This window comes from Aplysia californica, unplaced genomic scaffold, assembly GCF_000002075.1.
Source record: "Aplysia californica isolate F4 #8 unplaced genomic scaffold, AplCal3.0 scaffold00038, whole genome shotgun sequence".
Classification (NCBI taxonomy): domain Eukaryota; kingdom Metazoa; phylum Mollusca; class Gastropoda; order Aplysiida; family Aplysiidae; genus Aplysia; species Aplysia californica.
In genome coordinates this window covers 2,033,605-2,048,979 of record NW_004797308.1, presented here as the reverse complement: position 1 = coordinate 2,048,979, position 15,375 = coordinate 2,033,605, and the positions used below count along the sequence as shown (strand labels likewise).

Here is a 15,375-nt window from a genome sequence, read left to right as displayed (position 1 = left end):
CACTTCCCACCCAGCCACTTCCCACCCGGCCACTTCCCACCCGGCCACTTCCCACCCGGCCACTTCCCACCCAGCCACTTTGCTGTTTGTTTACTTTTGTTTTTTCCCACACACATTATTAATGAGTATTAATGCACCCATTAGTCCAAGACAGCCAGTTTTCTCCTTGACAACGGGTGACTATCATAGACAATCTCAACTGGAATTACTTTCAATTCTAAAAGCCCGCAGCCCCCACAGCAAGAAAAACGTGTCAGATAAAACACGTCGGTGTCAGGCGTATCTCTCAAATTATTAAATACACATGCATGGTACAAACTTGCGTAACTTTAAAAGAGGGGAATCTCAAGCTGGGTCAACTTTATACACAGAATAATTGCACTTTATATACATCGCACTTACAACACATTTTAATGAATAATCGTAAAAGCATGCATTATACAGTTCTTGAACACTATCTTTCTCAGATCTAAAAAACAATCCCATTCCTTAGACACACGTGCTGATACCCAAGAACATTTAGTCCACTGGAGTAAGAAAGTTTGGGTCACAGGCTGGTGCTCTTGTGTGGTCTGCTCCTTCTTTCCCATCAAACATCTATTATTCTTATCTCTCCTTCTTTTCTTCGTAAATTGTATCTTTCTCTCTCGTAACACTTCTAATTTTCGGCACTCATATGACCTATTTGTGTTGCAAGTGCCGTAAAACTCTTTCTAAAACTAAACTAAATGAAAAAAATAATCAATCTGTAACCACAGGCATGTACATTTTGAAGTGCAGTCTGGCAACTCTGATGCTGTAAGATTAGTGACGCAGCGATGCGTGATTGTCTTCCCAAATCGTAAACCAATATACCAATATAGACTATCATACACTAAAATCCTTATACTTACTTGGAAGGGTATTTCTTGTCCTGAACTACAGGTGTTTTTTTGGGTTGTTTTTTTTTTAATTCAATAAAACAAAATCTAGGAAACAACAAAGAGACTGAAGCAAAGACACTGAGAGGAATAGAACTGAAGCAGAGAGTGTGAGAGTGAGCGCGTGGCAGAGAGTGTGTGCGTACGCGCGTGGCAGAGAGTGTGTGAGTGCGCGCGGACACAAAAGCTCAAAGCCAGGAACAGACTGACATGCACGCCAAGCTCAGCCACATGAACAGACACAAAGAGCGTGCGTGTGCACCGTAGACTTGTTTTATAATATCCAAAAACGGAGCATACTAACATAATTCCAGTTCACCACGGTGCACACCATTTGACTTTATTTGGAACCAAATGAAAGGCAAAGAAGGAAAAGTTGCGCGTGCACTGGACTATTGCGAAACTTGGTGTGTTCGTCCTTCATTTGCGCGTCCATGGTGCGCACCAGTGTAGCAAAGCTTTTGTAGAGGACAAAGAGTGGCAGCCATGACAGTGGCCAGTCTAGGATATCATAAGTCAAGTCTATGGTGTAGCCAGTCTAGGATATCATAAGTCAAGTCTATGGTGTAGCCAGTCTAGGATATCATAAGTCAAGTCTATGGTGTGGCCAGTCTAGGATATCATAAGTCAAGTCTATGGTGTGCCAGTCTAGGATATCATAAGTCAAGTCTATGGTGTAGCCAGTCTAGGATATCATAAGTCAAATCTATGGTGTGCCTGAAGCTCAGCCCACACGCCTCAAGGACACGCGGAAAACTGACACAGAAAGCCGAACTGACAACACACTGTTTTACAGCACTTACAACAAAAGTCGGTCATATAAATGCCGAAGATTAGAGACGTTACTGGAGAGAAACATGATACAAAGTACAGAAGGAGGAGAGAAAAGGACAACATAATAATTATATATGTTTGATAGGAAAGAATAAGCAAACCACACCAGAGCACACGCCAACCACCCACCATTGTAGATGTCAACTTGAAAAACAACCAAAAAACGGACAAATTTTTAACCCTTTTCCTGCCAAGTACACACGTATACTCACCCACTGACCTATATTCAAATGAGCACTGAGACTTTCGGGTGTCAAATTATCTCTGAGCCCGAAACTTTTCACAGGGAAAGCTACCGAGATAAAATGTAGACCTAATGGTTGTTTTTTACGAAGTACCCCTTCCTTCAGACTTTAGAAGGGCCTGTTTATCCAAAAAGCTATAATATAACCAGCACATAGAGAATACAAAAGTAGAGGAAAAATGTCTACAAGCGATATCAATAGTACGGGAACAAGGGCATGCAGGGATACATGGACGCAAGCACACACAAACTACCGCCGCACTTCACGTAAATAAAGAGGAAACAGAACTAAAAAGGGGAGACAAAATACATTCATGAAGTTTGTACATAGCCACACTTAGTTTAGTCTTAGTAAGAGTTTTACGAAACGTGCAACACAATAAGGTCATATAAGTGCCGAAAATTAGAGGGGTCATAAGAGAGTAACAAACATAAAAAAGAAGGAGGAGAGATCAGGATGATAGAAAAAGAAGGAGAGATCAGGACGATAGATGTTTGATAGGAAAGAAGAAGCAAACCACACCAGAGCACCCGCCAACCACCCACATAGCCACACTCACGTAAATAAAAAGAAAAAGAATCAGAAAGGGGGGGACACTGACGTAACTAAAAAGTGAAAAGAACCAAAAAGGTGTGGGACAACAACATACATCCATGAAGTTTCTATCTTCCTCCACTATATCGGAGAGCGAGCTGTGATGGAACTCCAGGCTGCCGGGCCTCAGACCGTCCAGGGGCGACTCCTCGCACGCCCCGTCCACACCGCCGCTGAGATCTCGCTCGCTGGCCATTGGCTCCAGCATGAACACAGGACGGTCTTCTTCACGCTGCTCTCACAGGGCGGTAGGGGGTGGAGGGGGGTGAGCAGGGTGGGGGGGTGGGAGCGGAGGGGAGGGGGAGCGAGGCGGTGGGAAGGTGAGAGCGAGGGGGAGAGCAGGGGAAGGAGGGGGTTGAGGGGGAGGGGGGGTGAGAGCACGGGGGAGGTGGTGGGGGGTGAGAGAGGTGGGGGGGGGGGGGTGAGAGAAACGGGGAGGGGGTGAGAGCAGGGGGGGGATGAGAGCAGGTGGGGGGATGAGAGCAGGGGGGGAGAGGGTGGGGGATGAGAGAAGTGGGGTGGGGGAGGCAACGGTAGATTGTCGTAGGTTGGTGGGGAGGAAGACAGTCGTATGACACATCATCAAGGGCCACCTGTGTCTCTCTCTCTCCCTAAACCTACTGTGTCAGACCATCAGCTCAACGGCCAGCACAAAATGTCCAGTTTAACGGTGGTCGTCTGGGCGAATTTTGATGGTACTTAAAAGAAATGCTTCTTCCCCAAACCCTGATCTACAAGCGTGAGAGCCCGACACCGCGGCACCGACAAGGACCGCATTCATTCCTGTCCTCAATTACACTGCTTCACTTTCACAAACTGGTACACAGCTGCCAACTTTTCACAACCAAAAACACGATTCTATCCACACTGTGGGTCAAGATGCTGGACGTTCTTACGTACTGGCTGGCAGCTATGGCTGTTACAATCAAAAACCCCTCGGAGAGAGTTTCAACAAAACTGAAGGAATTAACTGAAAACTGAAGGAACTAACTGAACTGAAACAGGCAAAAGTTTCTTCTGGAGTATATTAGTGTATTTGAAAACATGCACAAAAAGTATAGTTCAGCCATTTCGTGCCAGGCATGCGCTACACAGAAATATAACTGAATATCTCGCAATAGATTTGTCGTATACTCATAAATGGGGCATGCCTCATTTCTCCATGATATGCACAAGAAAAGAACAAATAAATTTGTAACATAACATAGCAATCCTGAAAATAAAAATGTCAATGAAAAGGAAACAGACAGGGGAAACCCCTCTAAGAAAACCGTACACATATCCCACAAGCCTGTCACCTGAAATGGAGCTGCCTCTACACATTTCCATCAGACACAGAATGTCCACAGATTTCGACACCCTGGATTACTGTGGAGTCCACTTATACCCAACACCATTAACCCTTAGAGCCCGAGAAACCCTCTGACCAGTCCGGGACTTTATCGATGCTTGGCCCGATAAACCCTTTCACCGGTCGGGGAGTCACGGCACCAAGTGAATCTGAGCCATGCCCTTCTACATTTCTAGGCCTAAACGTGTCTGCAAAAAAAACTATTTACTGGCTCTAGATGTGAGGTAGGCAACTCTGATTAGTTTCTGCGTGGACATCTCGTTATTGTGTGTGGCGTACTTGTTGTCTGGTCTGTTTGTTGTGACCAATGTAAAATTTCTTTAAAATGGCCGGGCAAGGGGTATTCTAGGGTCAGCAGAGCCAGGGCTCAAAGGGTTAATCCAAAAACAGCCGTCAACCGGAAAAAAAATTTAATCCCTGATTTTTTTCCCCTCTGTTCAAGAAACCTCATTAAACCAGAAGACCCCGCTCAACCTAAGAAAATCTGATGGTCCCCCAAATGTTGATGTAAGCAGACTCCACTGAACTTCTGTATAGTGAGATTTTCGCTGGTTGGTAGAGAAGCAGATGTGGCTATAGATACAACGGCAGTCCATTTCAGGTAAGTCAGGCCCACGCCTCAATGTCTACATGGGTTCCACTATCCAAAGGGAAAGTTTTCGCTGAACTGTTGCTTTTTGTTTTTTCTTAAAGTATAAGTATGAAAACAAGATTCAATAGAAAACACAAAAACATTCTGCTTCATTCTAGAGGCTCAAGCTCACATAAGCACATGCACAGGATGAAAAATGAGTCTCAAACTTCCAACAACAAAAAACCTAACAAGAACATCCAACTGGCAGAAATTTGTGCTACGAGTTAATGTGGGACGGCAGCTTCCAACTGAACAACACGAAGCAATGAAATGAAACCACAGGAGGATGAATGAAATGCGAAAAAAAACAAGAACGACACAAGCAGAAGCAAAAGCACTTACTTGAAACCATTCCTTGTAGACACTGATCACCTTCCGTATGGCGGCCGTGTGTTTGAAGGACTGCAGCAGGGCCTGGCAGGAATGTAACGACAGACAGTCACACATATTATTGACACACACAAAGCAGGCAAAATGAAATCTGGACGAAGAATATTTACGAGCAATGACAATTCACTTTGTTTAACTTTATCATTGCTGGAACGTGTGTAAAGTATGATGAAGGGATATTGTAAGCCTCGGACACCACTGCATCACATACTTCAGTCAGATTATACAAGAGAAATGTTCTTCCTATTTATCAGTTTTATGGACTTCCTCCCCCCCCACTCTCCCTCTCTCTGTTTATTGTTGATTTGTTTTGTGGGTTGTTGTTTTGTTCCACAATAGGCAAGACGTGAAAATCTGAAATGAGAGAATATTTGAGACACCGTCATCCCCGAATACTGAAAAATTTCGGTTTTCATGTCAACTGTATGAAGCACTCCTACTGAAAGAGTCGGGATCTAGATGACTCACCTGTCTAAAACACTCATGCCAAAGAGTTGGGTTTGGGTCCACTTTACTGTGTTTTAGTAAGAGTTTTACGGCACTTGCAACACAATAAGGTCATATAAGTGCCGAAGATTAGAGGTGTTACAAGAGAGTAACAAACACAAAATAGAAGGAAGGGAGATAAGGACGATGGATGTTTGATAGGAAAGAAGGAGCAAACCACACTAGAGCACCCGCCAACCAGCCACACTCACCTGTCTAAAACACTCGTGCACAATGTTGACGTTCTCGCGGGTGGAGTAGAGCACGGCACGGACGATGTCGTACTCGGACACGCTGTGCCAGTCGCCACACGCCGCCTCCTTCTCGTTCTGCCCCGCCTCAGCCGACAACGAGCTCCCTTTACTCCCCGGCAGTGCCAGCTTGCTGTCCTCCCCTTCCTCCTCCTCCTCCCCTCTCCCCGGCCCGCTGTCCCGCGACTCTCCCGTGTGAGAGGAAGGCTCCGTCAGCAGAGAGCAGGACAGACCCCTGGGGGGGGAGGACAGACACGACGAGGAAATGTTGAGTATTTAGTTTTAGTAAGAGCTTTACGGCACTTGCAACACAATAAGGATAGTAACAGGCATCTAATGCAGGGGACAAGACACAAAGACGTAATAGTAGTTTTAGTAAATGTTTTTTCAGTTTTAGTACAGGGTTTTATGGCATTCGCAACTGCATAAGGTCAAATGAGCGCCAAGGGGTGGGTGTCAAAAGAGAAGTCCTTACAGGGAATCAGACTTACTCTGATCACCTGTCTAGCCTCAACATCACAAAGTCTGCTTCGACTATCAAGGCACCCCGGAAATAGCAGTTCACAAGAGAGTGACAAACATACAAAAGAAGTAGAGGAAAAATGACGATAGTAAGAATAAGGAAAGAAAAAGCAGCAGTTCCCTGTTGCAGTTCAGGCACAGCATGAGCATGACAATGTTGAATCAGCCCATTTACAATTCTACTGGGCATAAGAACATGTTAATATCCCCCCTTTGGGAATGGCTTAAAGACAATTTCAGTAAGTAGCACTGCCCTGTGGGGTAGAGGGAGAACTGACACAACGAGGAAATGTTGAGGAATCAGTCATCTAATGCAGGGGACAAAACACATTCCCCCCTTACTTGTGCAGCTCTGGATCAGGCTTGTGACTAGTGACGGTGAAGTTGGCCAGCCAGAAGATGAAGGAGTCGCGGCACTCCGACACGGCAGATGGCTCGTCTTTCTTCCTCATGTCCTCCTTGCTCCGCGCCGTCGGCAGTTCTGACACACGAGGGAAGAGAACCGGGGACAAACGGCGTAAGTCATAATCTTCCATGATGTTTCACTTTGTCTGTTTTGATCTATTGTTAGGGTTGTTCCATTTCGTCAGACAATACCATATTTTTATCAGAACTGGCTGTTTTTGTTAGTTTTAGTAAGAGTTTTTCGGCACTTGCAACACAATAAGGTTATATAAGTGCCGAAGACTAGAGGTGCTACAAGAGAGTAACAAACACAAAAGAGAAGGAGGAGAGATGAGGAGGACAGATGTTTGATAAGAAAGAAGGAGCAAACCACACTAGAACACCAGCCAACCACCCACTTCAATGTGTCACTTTGTCTGTTTTGATCTATTTTTAGGGTTGTTCCATTTCATCAAACAACATCATTTTTAATCAGAACTGGCTGTAATCACGCGTACTGGTGAAATATTTCATTCAAACAGTTGTATGTGGAAAGCCAAGCATGTTTATAACAGTCTTCACCAGCTTAGAAAGGAAGATGCTTCAAAAGCAGAGAATTTGTGCAAAATAGATAAACGCACCGTTGCATTTCAAGGGCACATATATATGTTTGGACGTTTACACCCACTGGGAGGGTTGTTTCCCAATCGCCAAAATCATATTTCAAAGTTTTGAGAGAACAAAATAAAAAAAGTAACGCCCAAATAACAGCCAGAATGGGGCACTTGTTAGTTTTCAATTACAATACAGGAAGGAAATAACAAAACAGAACACACTATGTGGCAAGATGTCTTTATTGGAATAACAAGAGTTTTACAGCACTTGCAACACAATTAGGTCAAATAAGTGCCAAAGAATAGATGTGTTACAAGAGAGTAACATACTCAAAAAAGAAGGAGAGATAAGGACAACAGATGTTTGATTTTGATAGGAAAGAAGGAGCAAACCACACCAGAGCAGCCACCAACCACCCACAAGGGCTTTCTCTGGACATCCCCAGAAATAGATTTGTACAGTTGTGGATTGACCTTGATGAAATAATGAACGACAGAACATCTCAGTGAGGAGACAAGGAGCAGCAGCACACACGCGAGTCTACCTTGAATCGGGTCGTAGATGTCTCTGTACACGAAGTCGGGGAGCAACCAGTGAAGATATTTGGCCTTGAACTTGGTGAAAAGGAAGTGAAAACTCTGCTCCCTCATCTCGGAGTTCATCCATTCCACTTTGATCACCTGAAAAGATCCAGTGAGTCATTCAGTCATTGCCTACGTCTGTCTCTGCCACTCAAAATACAAGATCATGTCAATACCCCCACACATAAAAACGCACATACTCTCTCTTTATCTCTCTCTGTCTCTGTCTCTATCTCTTTCTCTCTCTCTGTGTCTCTGTTTCTCTCTCTGTCTCTCTCTCTCTCACACACACACACACACAGGTATGTTACTGCCTCAGACAACTTCACAAAGCCCGATCCGACACAACCAAATGAAGAGACTAAATCAAAGAACGTTGAAAACGACAGAATGAAGCAGCTAGAGCAGACAGCACTCACCTCAGACACCATGTAATTGAGCAAATTGTCCAGGAAGTATTTCGTCACATTCTCTGGGATTTTTTCCGACTGACTTGGGAGAATAGCCGTGATCTCTCCTGCAGCGATGATCCCACCGATATCTAGGGAAAAATAATCACATCATTATTATGCGATTTAAGAATCATACGTGGCATTGAGGAGAAATTAGGTGCTCGTCAAAATAATAATATCAAAGAAACCGACATTTTTTCACCCATAGGGCAATACCTATCTTCTTTTTTTTTTTTTGCTCTATTCATTTCATATCCATTTAAACCCCATTTACGTGCAATTTTACTGAAAAATGTTGATCAAAAGCACACAAAAAATGTTAATGAGTAGTTTCCAAGAACACTCAAGCACTGGCAGTCACAAAACTTTGACGGCCATTTTCTCCGAGATTTAACTTCCCAACACTCAACCACCCCACCTCTTCCAATGGCAAATATCCCTACTTCTATTCAGGATCAATGGGTATCTTTTTCATCAACCGCAAGATAATTGAACAAGTTTTATGATGATAATGATACCAATAACTCCATATGCCCAAAAATTGACGAGCACCTGATTCCACCACATCATCTATGTTTTCTCTCCTCAGGTCACTCAACAGCTTACTTCTACTTTAACTTTTTCATCCGCTGTTGCTGTTCAGCATCAAGGGGAGATGCATTTTTTTTTTATGGTAGGCCAGCTTCGCAGCTCTTTCAATTGGGATGTTATAATTTCTTATACTAAACAGCAAAACACACAATCACTCTAGATCTATGTTGGGCATGGGTCTCTAGAACCACACGTATGGAGCCATATAAAAAACAAAACAACAAAACCATTTCCCCACATCCCGTCAACATTTATTCCCGCGGCCACTCACTGTCAGCCGAGGCCGTGTTGTCGGTCATCAAGGTCATGAGGTCGGGCCCGTCGCCGAGCCCCGGCACCAGCGAGAGGAAGATGCGGTGACATTCCTCGCTGGCATTCTCCTGTAGGCACTGGTACCACACCAGGAACAGACGCACGCCCTGGCGCCGGAGCTGAGGGGAGGGGGAGGGGGGGGGGGGAGGAGACACACGGGGTGGTGGGTGGTCAGATGGCAGTAAGTACAACAGGTAAAAAAAAAATTACAATGATAATATACAGAAATACAATAAAAATCTAGTTTAGTTTTAGTAAGAGTTTACGGCACTTGCACCACAGTACGGTCATATAAGTGCCCAAGATTAGAGGTGTTACAGGAGAGTAACAAACACAAAAAAGAAAGAGGAGAGATAAAGGCAGATGATAGATGTTTCATAGCAGACAGAATCAGCAAACCACAACCACACCAGAACACCCGCCAACCACCCACACAGCTGTAGTTAGACGACAGTGAGTACAACAACAGGTACACAAAATAATAATAATAATAATAATAATAATAATAATAATAATAATAATAATCTAGAGTAATACAGTAAAAATCTCTATAACAGCCATCCATTATTGAGGAGAAAAGTGGTCATCGTACACAGTACACAGGTCGACATTTTGGACTGTGTCATTATAATAGGGAAAATACGGGGGGGGGGGGGTGAAAAGCGGCCGTTTGTACTGGTGATTGTCTTGGACAGGTGGATGTTTGAGCAGGTTTAACTGTATGTATGGTGAGCTAGCATGGTTAAGTCTTTTAGTTAGGTTTTAGTGAGGGTTTTATGTCACTTGCCACACAAATAGTCGTATAAATGCCTTTTTTAAGCTGAAAATTGTGCAAAGTTTTACCAAATTAATCCAAACTCTTGATTTAATTCCTTTTACATGTTTCACCATGAAAATGACAAAGGCTCAAAAACTATCAATAAAACTACAAATGGTAACACGGTATAGTCTACCATAGCAGAGGTCACAAGACCACATACCTGCAAGCTGTTCCCAGGATGAATCAGCTTTTTGATAATCCGACCTGTAAAAAGAAAACATTTATTTTATTATATGAAAGGAACAAAAAAAATTATCTTCATACCTCATCCAGTGACTTATAATATAATACAATGAATCACTATCAACCCCTTAATTTGAATGTTTATTAACATTTCCACAGCTTTTCACAACTTAGACCCGATGGCAACTGTGCTGCAGGGCAATATGGAGGCAAAGAGATTTATAAGGGAAGACCTTCTTCCTGCACTGAACATGAAAAATCCTCCAGTGGCCTACAACTTCATGAAATATAACATCAAAGTAAAGCAGAGATCGGGGAAGACGGAGGCCTGTTGGGGCAAGGAGTGGGGCACCCCCGGACCAACACGGCCACAGTAATCTATAGACATGACAGGTTTTAGTTTCAGTGAGAGTTTTACAGCATTTGCAACACAATTAAGTCATATAAGTGCTGAATATTAGGGGTGTTAAAAGAGTGACATCCACCAAAAAGAAGGAGAGATGTAAGGACAACAGATGTCTGACAGGAAAAAAGGAGCAGCTACACCAGAGCACCCGCCACCACACACTAGATGACAGGTAAACAACACCATCCAGCTGTCATGTAATTCGTTGACATGTTTCATCATCTAACCATGCTGTTCATAGAAATCTACACTAGAATTCATTCTTACATTTCAAGTCTTAAACAAACTGCAAGGGCTAAACTAGTATTCTCAAAAGAAGAGTTCATTTGAAACTTTTCATAAAATTCCTGTGTACTATCAAATGTCCGTGCCAGTGTGTGACAATGTCACATTGTACAAACCTATGCTGTGGAACATCCATCGCTTGTGAACAATCTCTGGTAGCAAGAACAAGATTTTCTGAAAAGCAAAAAAAAGGAAATTCTCACAATAAGTCATAAGTCAACAGGCAGCCACTTTTTCTTTTCACAACATGCAACCCAACAAGTCAGACATTTCAGTTATACCCCCAGAACTAGCAGAGCAGCTTTCTGATATTACCAGAAGACGAGACAGTGACTCCCATTACTTTGTCTTTGCACAAAATTATTCCAAGCTTCAGGTGACAGGCTTAAAAACAGCTTTCTTGAACCATCTCACAAAGAAGAAAGAGATTACACGATACCCCATCTATCATAAAATACACAAAGATAAAATTGACTAACTGGCTCAATTCTAGTACCAACAGGAAACGTGAGTGGGAGAGAGAAGACAGCCAAAAATACCGTACTGACAGCTTTATAAAAATACTATAAATTTGTCTCAGTCACACAACAACAAAACTGACACAAAATGCCCTTGCATAAACTTTGTATTTCTTTTAAAGTGAACAACAGCAACACATGCCCTCATTCATTATCAGATGAGCAACATCACCTACTTTTCCTTTGTCAGGATCCATAAAAATGCTGCTGTCTTGTTGTAAACACACATCCTTACCTCAAAAATGAATAGGATGGCTTCTAGTTCCTCCCTGTGGGCTTTGTTTGCTGAGGAGAAAAACAAGAGAAATTACACATTAAGCAAAATTTTAAAAATTTCACAGCAACAATTAATGAAATAAGTGGGTGGGATGCATCCTTGGCTTACAAATTTGTATTAATATTTTTAGAAATGCAAAAAAACAAACCAAATAAATCAAAAATTAGTATCAACTTTCTCAAACATTTTTCTCTCAACTGGAAACGTTTTTGACAACACATCCTTGAAAAGAGAGAGAGAGAGAGAGAGAGAGAGAGATATATATATATATATATATCCACTCTATAGTGACTTTCACTTGTACATCCCACATGTGACATTACTTTCACTTGTACATCCCACATGTGACATTACTTTCACTTGTACATCCCACATGTGACATTACTTTCACTTGTACATCCCACATGTGACATTACTTTCACTTGTACATCACACATGTGACATTACTTTCACTTGCACATCACACATGTGACATTACTTTCACTTGTACATCCCACATGTGACATTACTTTCACTTGTACATCCCACATGTGACATTACTTTCACTTGTACATCACACATGTGACATTACTTTCACTTGTACATCACACATGTGACATTACTTTAATATGAGGAAGTCTCACAACATCAGAATAATACATAAATATATATATATCTTTTTACTCGCAGTCACAAACTCTCACTGATGAACATTTACCACGTCAGTAATTATTCACTTTTACATGCTCAGTAATTTTATCTATCTCTATGGTCACTTTTTGGAAAGAACAATGCTAAATGAAAAGCTATTATTCACACTGTGTCACAGCAAGAAAAAGACGGTACACACACAATTCACTATAAGTACTATAACATTTACCTCTTTGCTTCAAGTCTGCTTCCACGGTTCCGAAGTTGTCATAAAAAATGTAGTAAATATGAGAATAATTTTCCAAGAAAAATTTCTTCGCATCTTGAATCTCATAGTTATCTGGGGAAAAAAAGACAAGATTTATTTAACACATTTAAAAGAAACCTTGATGGCAGGTACAAACATTCTTGGAAGTCATGGGGAAAAATTTTTTAAAAGAAACTAGAAAAATAAAAACAGGCGTGAAATTTTAAAGTAAACTGAAACAAGATCAGATGAAAAAGCAACAAACATTAAATGAGAGATCAAACATTAAATGAGAGATCAAACATTAAATGAGAGATCCAAAGGTGAAGGAGAGACCATGTTGTAGAGACAACCCCTGCTCACAGCCTAACATAACACAGGCACTGTGGACGTGGAGCTTGTACAGAAACTCTCCACTTGTAACTTTACTTTTAGTTTACAACTGCAAAGGCTAGTAGGAGGAACATTTTATATGTACACAAAATAATAACTTAAGAAAACAATTTATAAACCCAGGAAATTTTGTACCGAAATTCAAAAGTAGTAGAAGACTAGGTAGACCACAACACAACACCCACCAACAAAGCAAAGAAGTGTGTCATGTTGTTTTTAATACAACAAGGATGGTGCTCGAATTTTGGGACACCCTGTAGAGATTCAATTTTGTTTTTTTGGACATCGGAATGAGAAATAAAACTTTAAAAAGACTCAATAATTTGAAAAAAGAAAAAGAGTATTTCTGATTATCTTGACGTCTCCCATTTGCCAAGCCAGGGATCAGTGGAATTTTTCGCCAACCTCTGAACTTAGACGGTCGATCCAATAAGACTTCCGTAGATATTGTGCACACCCACCCCCCCCCTCCACATCAGTGTTCATGACTTTCTTTTTCCTCGTGCCGTCTCACTCACATCCGGTCTACGATAGGCACAGCATAGTAAAATCCGTGGATCGCTGGGTGCCTTAGGGCCGATCTCAGGCTACTTAAGGCCTAGTGCAGCCTGACTAAAAGGCCAGGGCGGAACAACCGCCGGCCCGGTTAAGACCGCTTTTTTAACAGATTTCGGGAAGTTCTCGCAACCACAGAAAACAGCGGATCGGATCCACGGAAAACTGTGATCCCTGCATTTGGAGCCATTCCCCACACTTCAATACTATACACTCATTCAAGTCTCAGTTTTGCAAGTGTAGCTAACTCTACTCTAGAAGTAACCTTTGTTATAATAAATGATTTAAAAAGAAAAAAAAGACAAACAGGTACCTGCCTAATATGTACTATTATAATGGCATCAATCAAGACTCAAATTATGCAATTATGAAACTAACTAGCAAACAGCACTGCATGAATTAGTTCCCCCCAAGCAGGCTACAACAACTGCAGCCTTACCTTTTTCTGTTTTGCAGGAGAGAGTTATGAAAATGAAGTGAAGGATGAAAAACAAAAAATCAACGGAAGGACTTCCGTAACAAGCGACCACCCCATCAAACACAATAAAGAAGAGGCCTAACCCTAACCCTAACCCACACCCTAACCCTACCCCTACCCCTCAATTCTGCTCTGTCTCATAGTGGTCGCTCGTTACAGAAGTCCTCCCAAATTGACCAAATCAACAAAGTTCAACCCATAAAATAGCCCATAGGAGCTGAATGATCTGGATCTTTATAAGAGACACCATTGTGCACCAGGTCAGGGATCTGCATTTCTTACGAGAGTTAAAACTAGGAAGGATAACAAAAATAGCAGAAAACACAAAATCAGCTGTGCTCATTGTCTCTTCTCTCTGCCTCTCTTACTCTACTCTGGTCAAAGAAACCACTCGTGATCAGATTCAAACGATCGCTTATTCTCAGTTGCACTCTCGCCACCTCGACCATTTGGAGAAAAAACAAGTCATAGGTTTATGCATCTATAACCGATAGAAATAATCTCTGACTTTGACACCTGGTCTTGCACCTTGCCTTTTGGCTTGATGAGATTGAGATTCATAGACTCTCTGCTAGGAATAAACTTACCAAGAACAAGACGAAGATGTTTCAGACGAGTTACGGTGTCTTTTTTCGTGTCTGCGACTTTCTGAGCCGACTTTTTAATGTCGCCATGCCCGGCAGTCTTCCTGAATAAGGCCAGTGTCGCAGACATTGGTAAACTATACTTTTGCACACTCCTTATCCATCACGTTCTTCTCGTTACTTGGTGCGACCAGTGCTACTCCCATTGGCATCAGACACTCCATTCAGATTATTGTCAATGGCGGTTCAAAACATCACTGCGCATGTCCATGGGCTATTTCCGTGTTTGGTATTTGTTGACAAATTTACTCCACTCTATAAGTTCGACCAAAATGTTTGTGAAACAATTATCTTGCACACAACATTTAAAACATCCAAAAGCAGTATGTCAACGTTTGTTGGCTAAACAACCGTTTTGCAAACCACTCTACTTTATATCAGTTGATGGACAGAACCGTTTAATCCAAACCAATGCTCTCCAATTTCTCAATAATCAGAACAGTCAACAAGAATAGCGGAGTACTCGGAATCTCCACAGTTAGCAAGAAAGCAGGCAACAACTTTTGAGGCGATCGAGTCGGGCGATCGGCCCGATCGGCCGATCCCATCCGTAGTGGGCACCCCGTATAACGATGTACTCACAGAACGAAAATTTCGTTGATCGGACGCTACAACAAGGAGCCACTCCCACCCCTTTCATTTGCTTTCTCCATCCTTCCCTCCGTCCGTCCTCCTCCGCCTCTTAACCCTTTCTCTTTCTTTCTCTGCTCTATCTGTCATATCTGTCTTGTTTCTCTCTCTCTCTCTCTCTATCTCTCTCTCTCTCTCTCTCTCTCT

General features: G+C 42.3%; 1 protein-coding gene across 1 annotated transcript in view; it reads right to left on the bottom strand.

Annotated features, from left to right (window-relative positions):
• Positions 1-15,344, bottom strand: part of LOC101862328 (ral GTPase-activating protein subunit alpha-1) — a gene marked incomplete in the record, with an annotated part of 37,508 nt that extends 22,164 nt beyond the window's left edge. The window contains 12 exon segments of the mRNA XM_013091492.2: positions 2,649-2,825; positions 4,921-4,992; positions 5,667-5,940; positions 6,570-6,708; positions 7,771-7,906; positions 8,227-8,348; positions 9,122-9,281; positions 10,143-10,186; positions 10,973-11,030; positions 11,610-11,659; positions 12,511-12,621; positions 14,542-15,344. Coding sequence (XP_012946946.1) covers positions 2,649-2,825; positions 4,921-4,992; positions 5,667-5,940; positions 6,570-6,708; positions 7,771-7,906; positions 8,227-8,348; positions 9,122-9,281; positions 10,143-10,186; positions 10,973-11,030; positions 11,610-11,659; positions 12,511-12,621; positions 14,542-14,668 — 1,470 coding nt within the window.
• Positions 15,345-15,375: the final 31 nt, after the last annotated feature.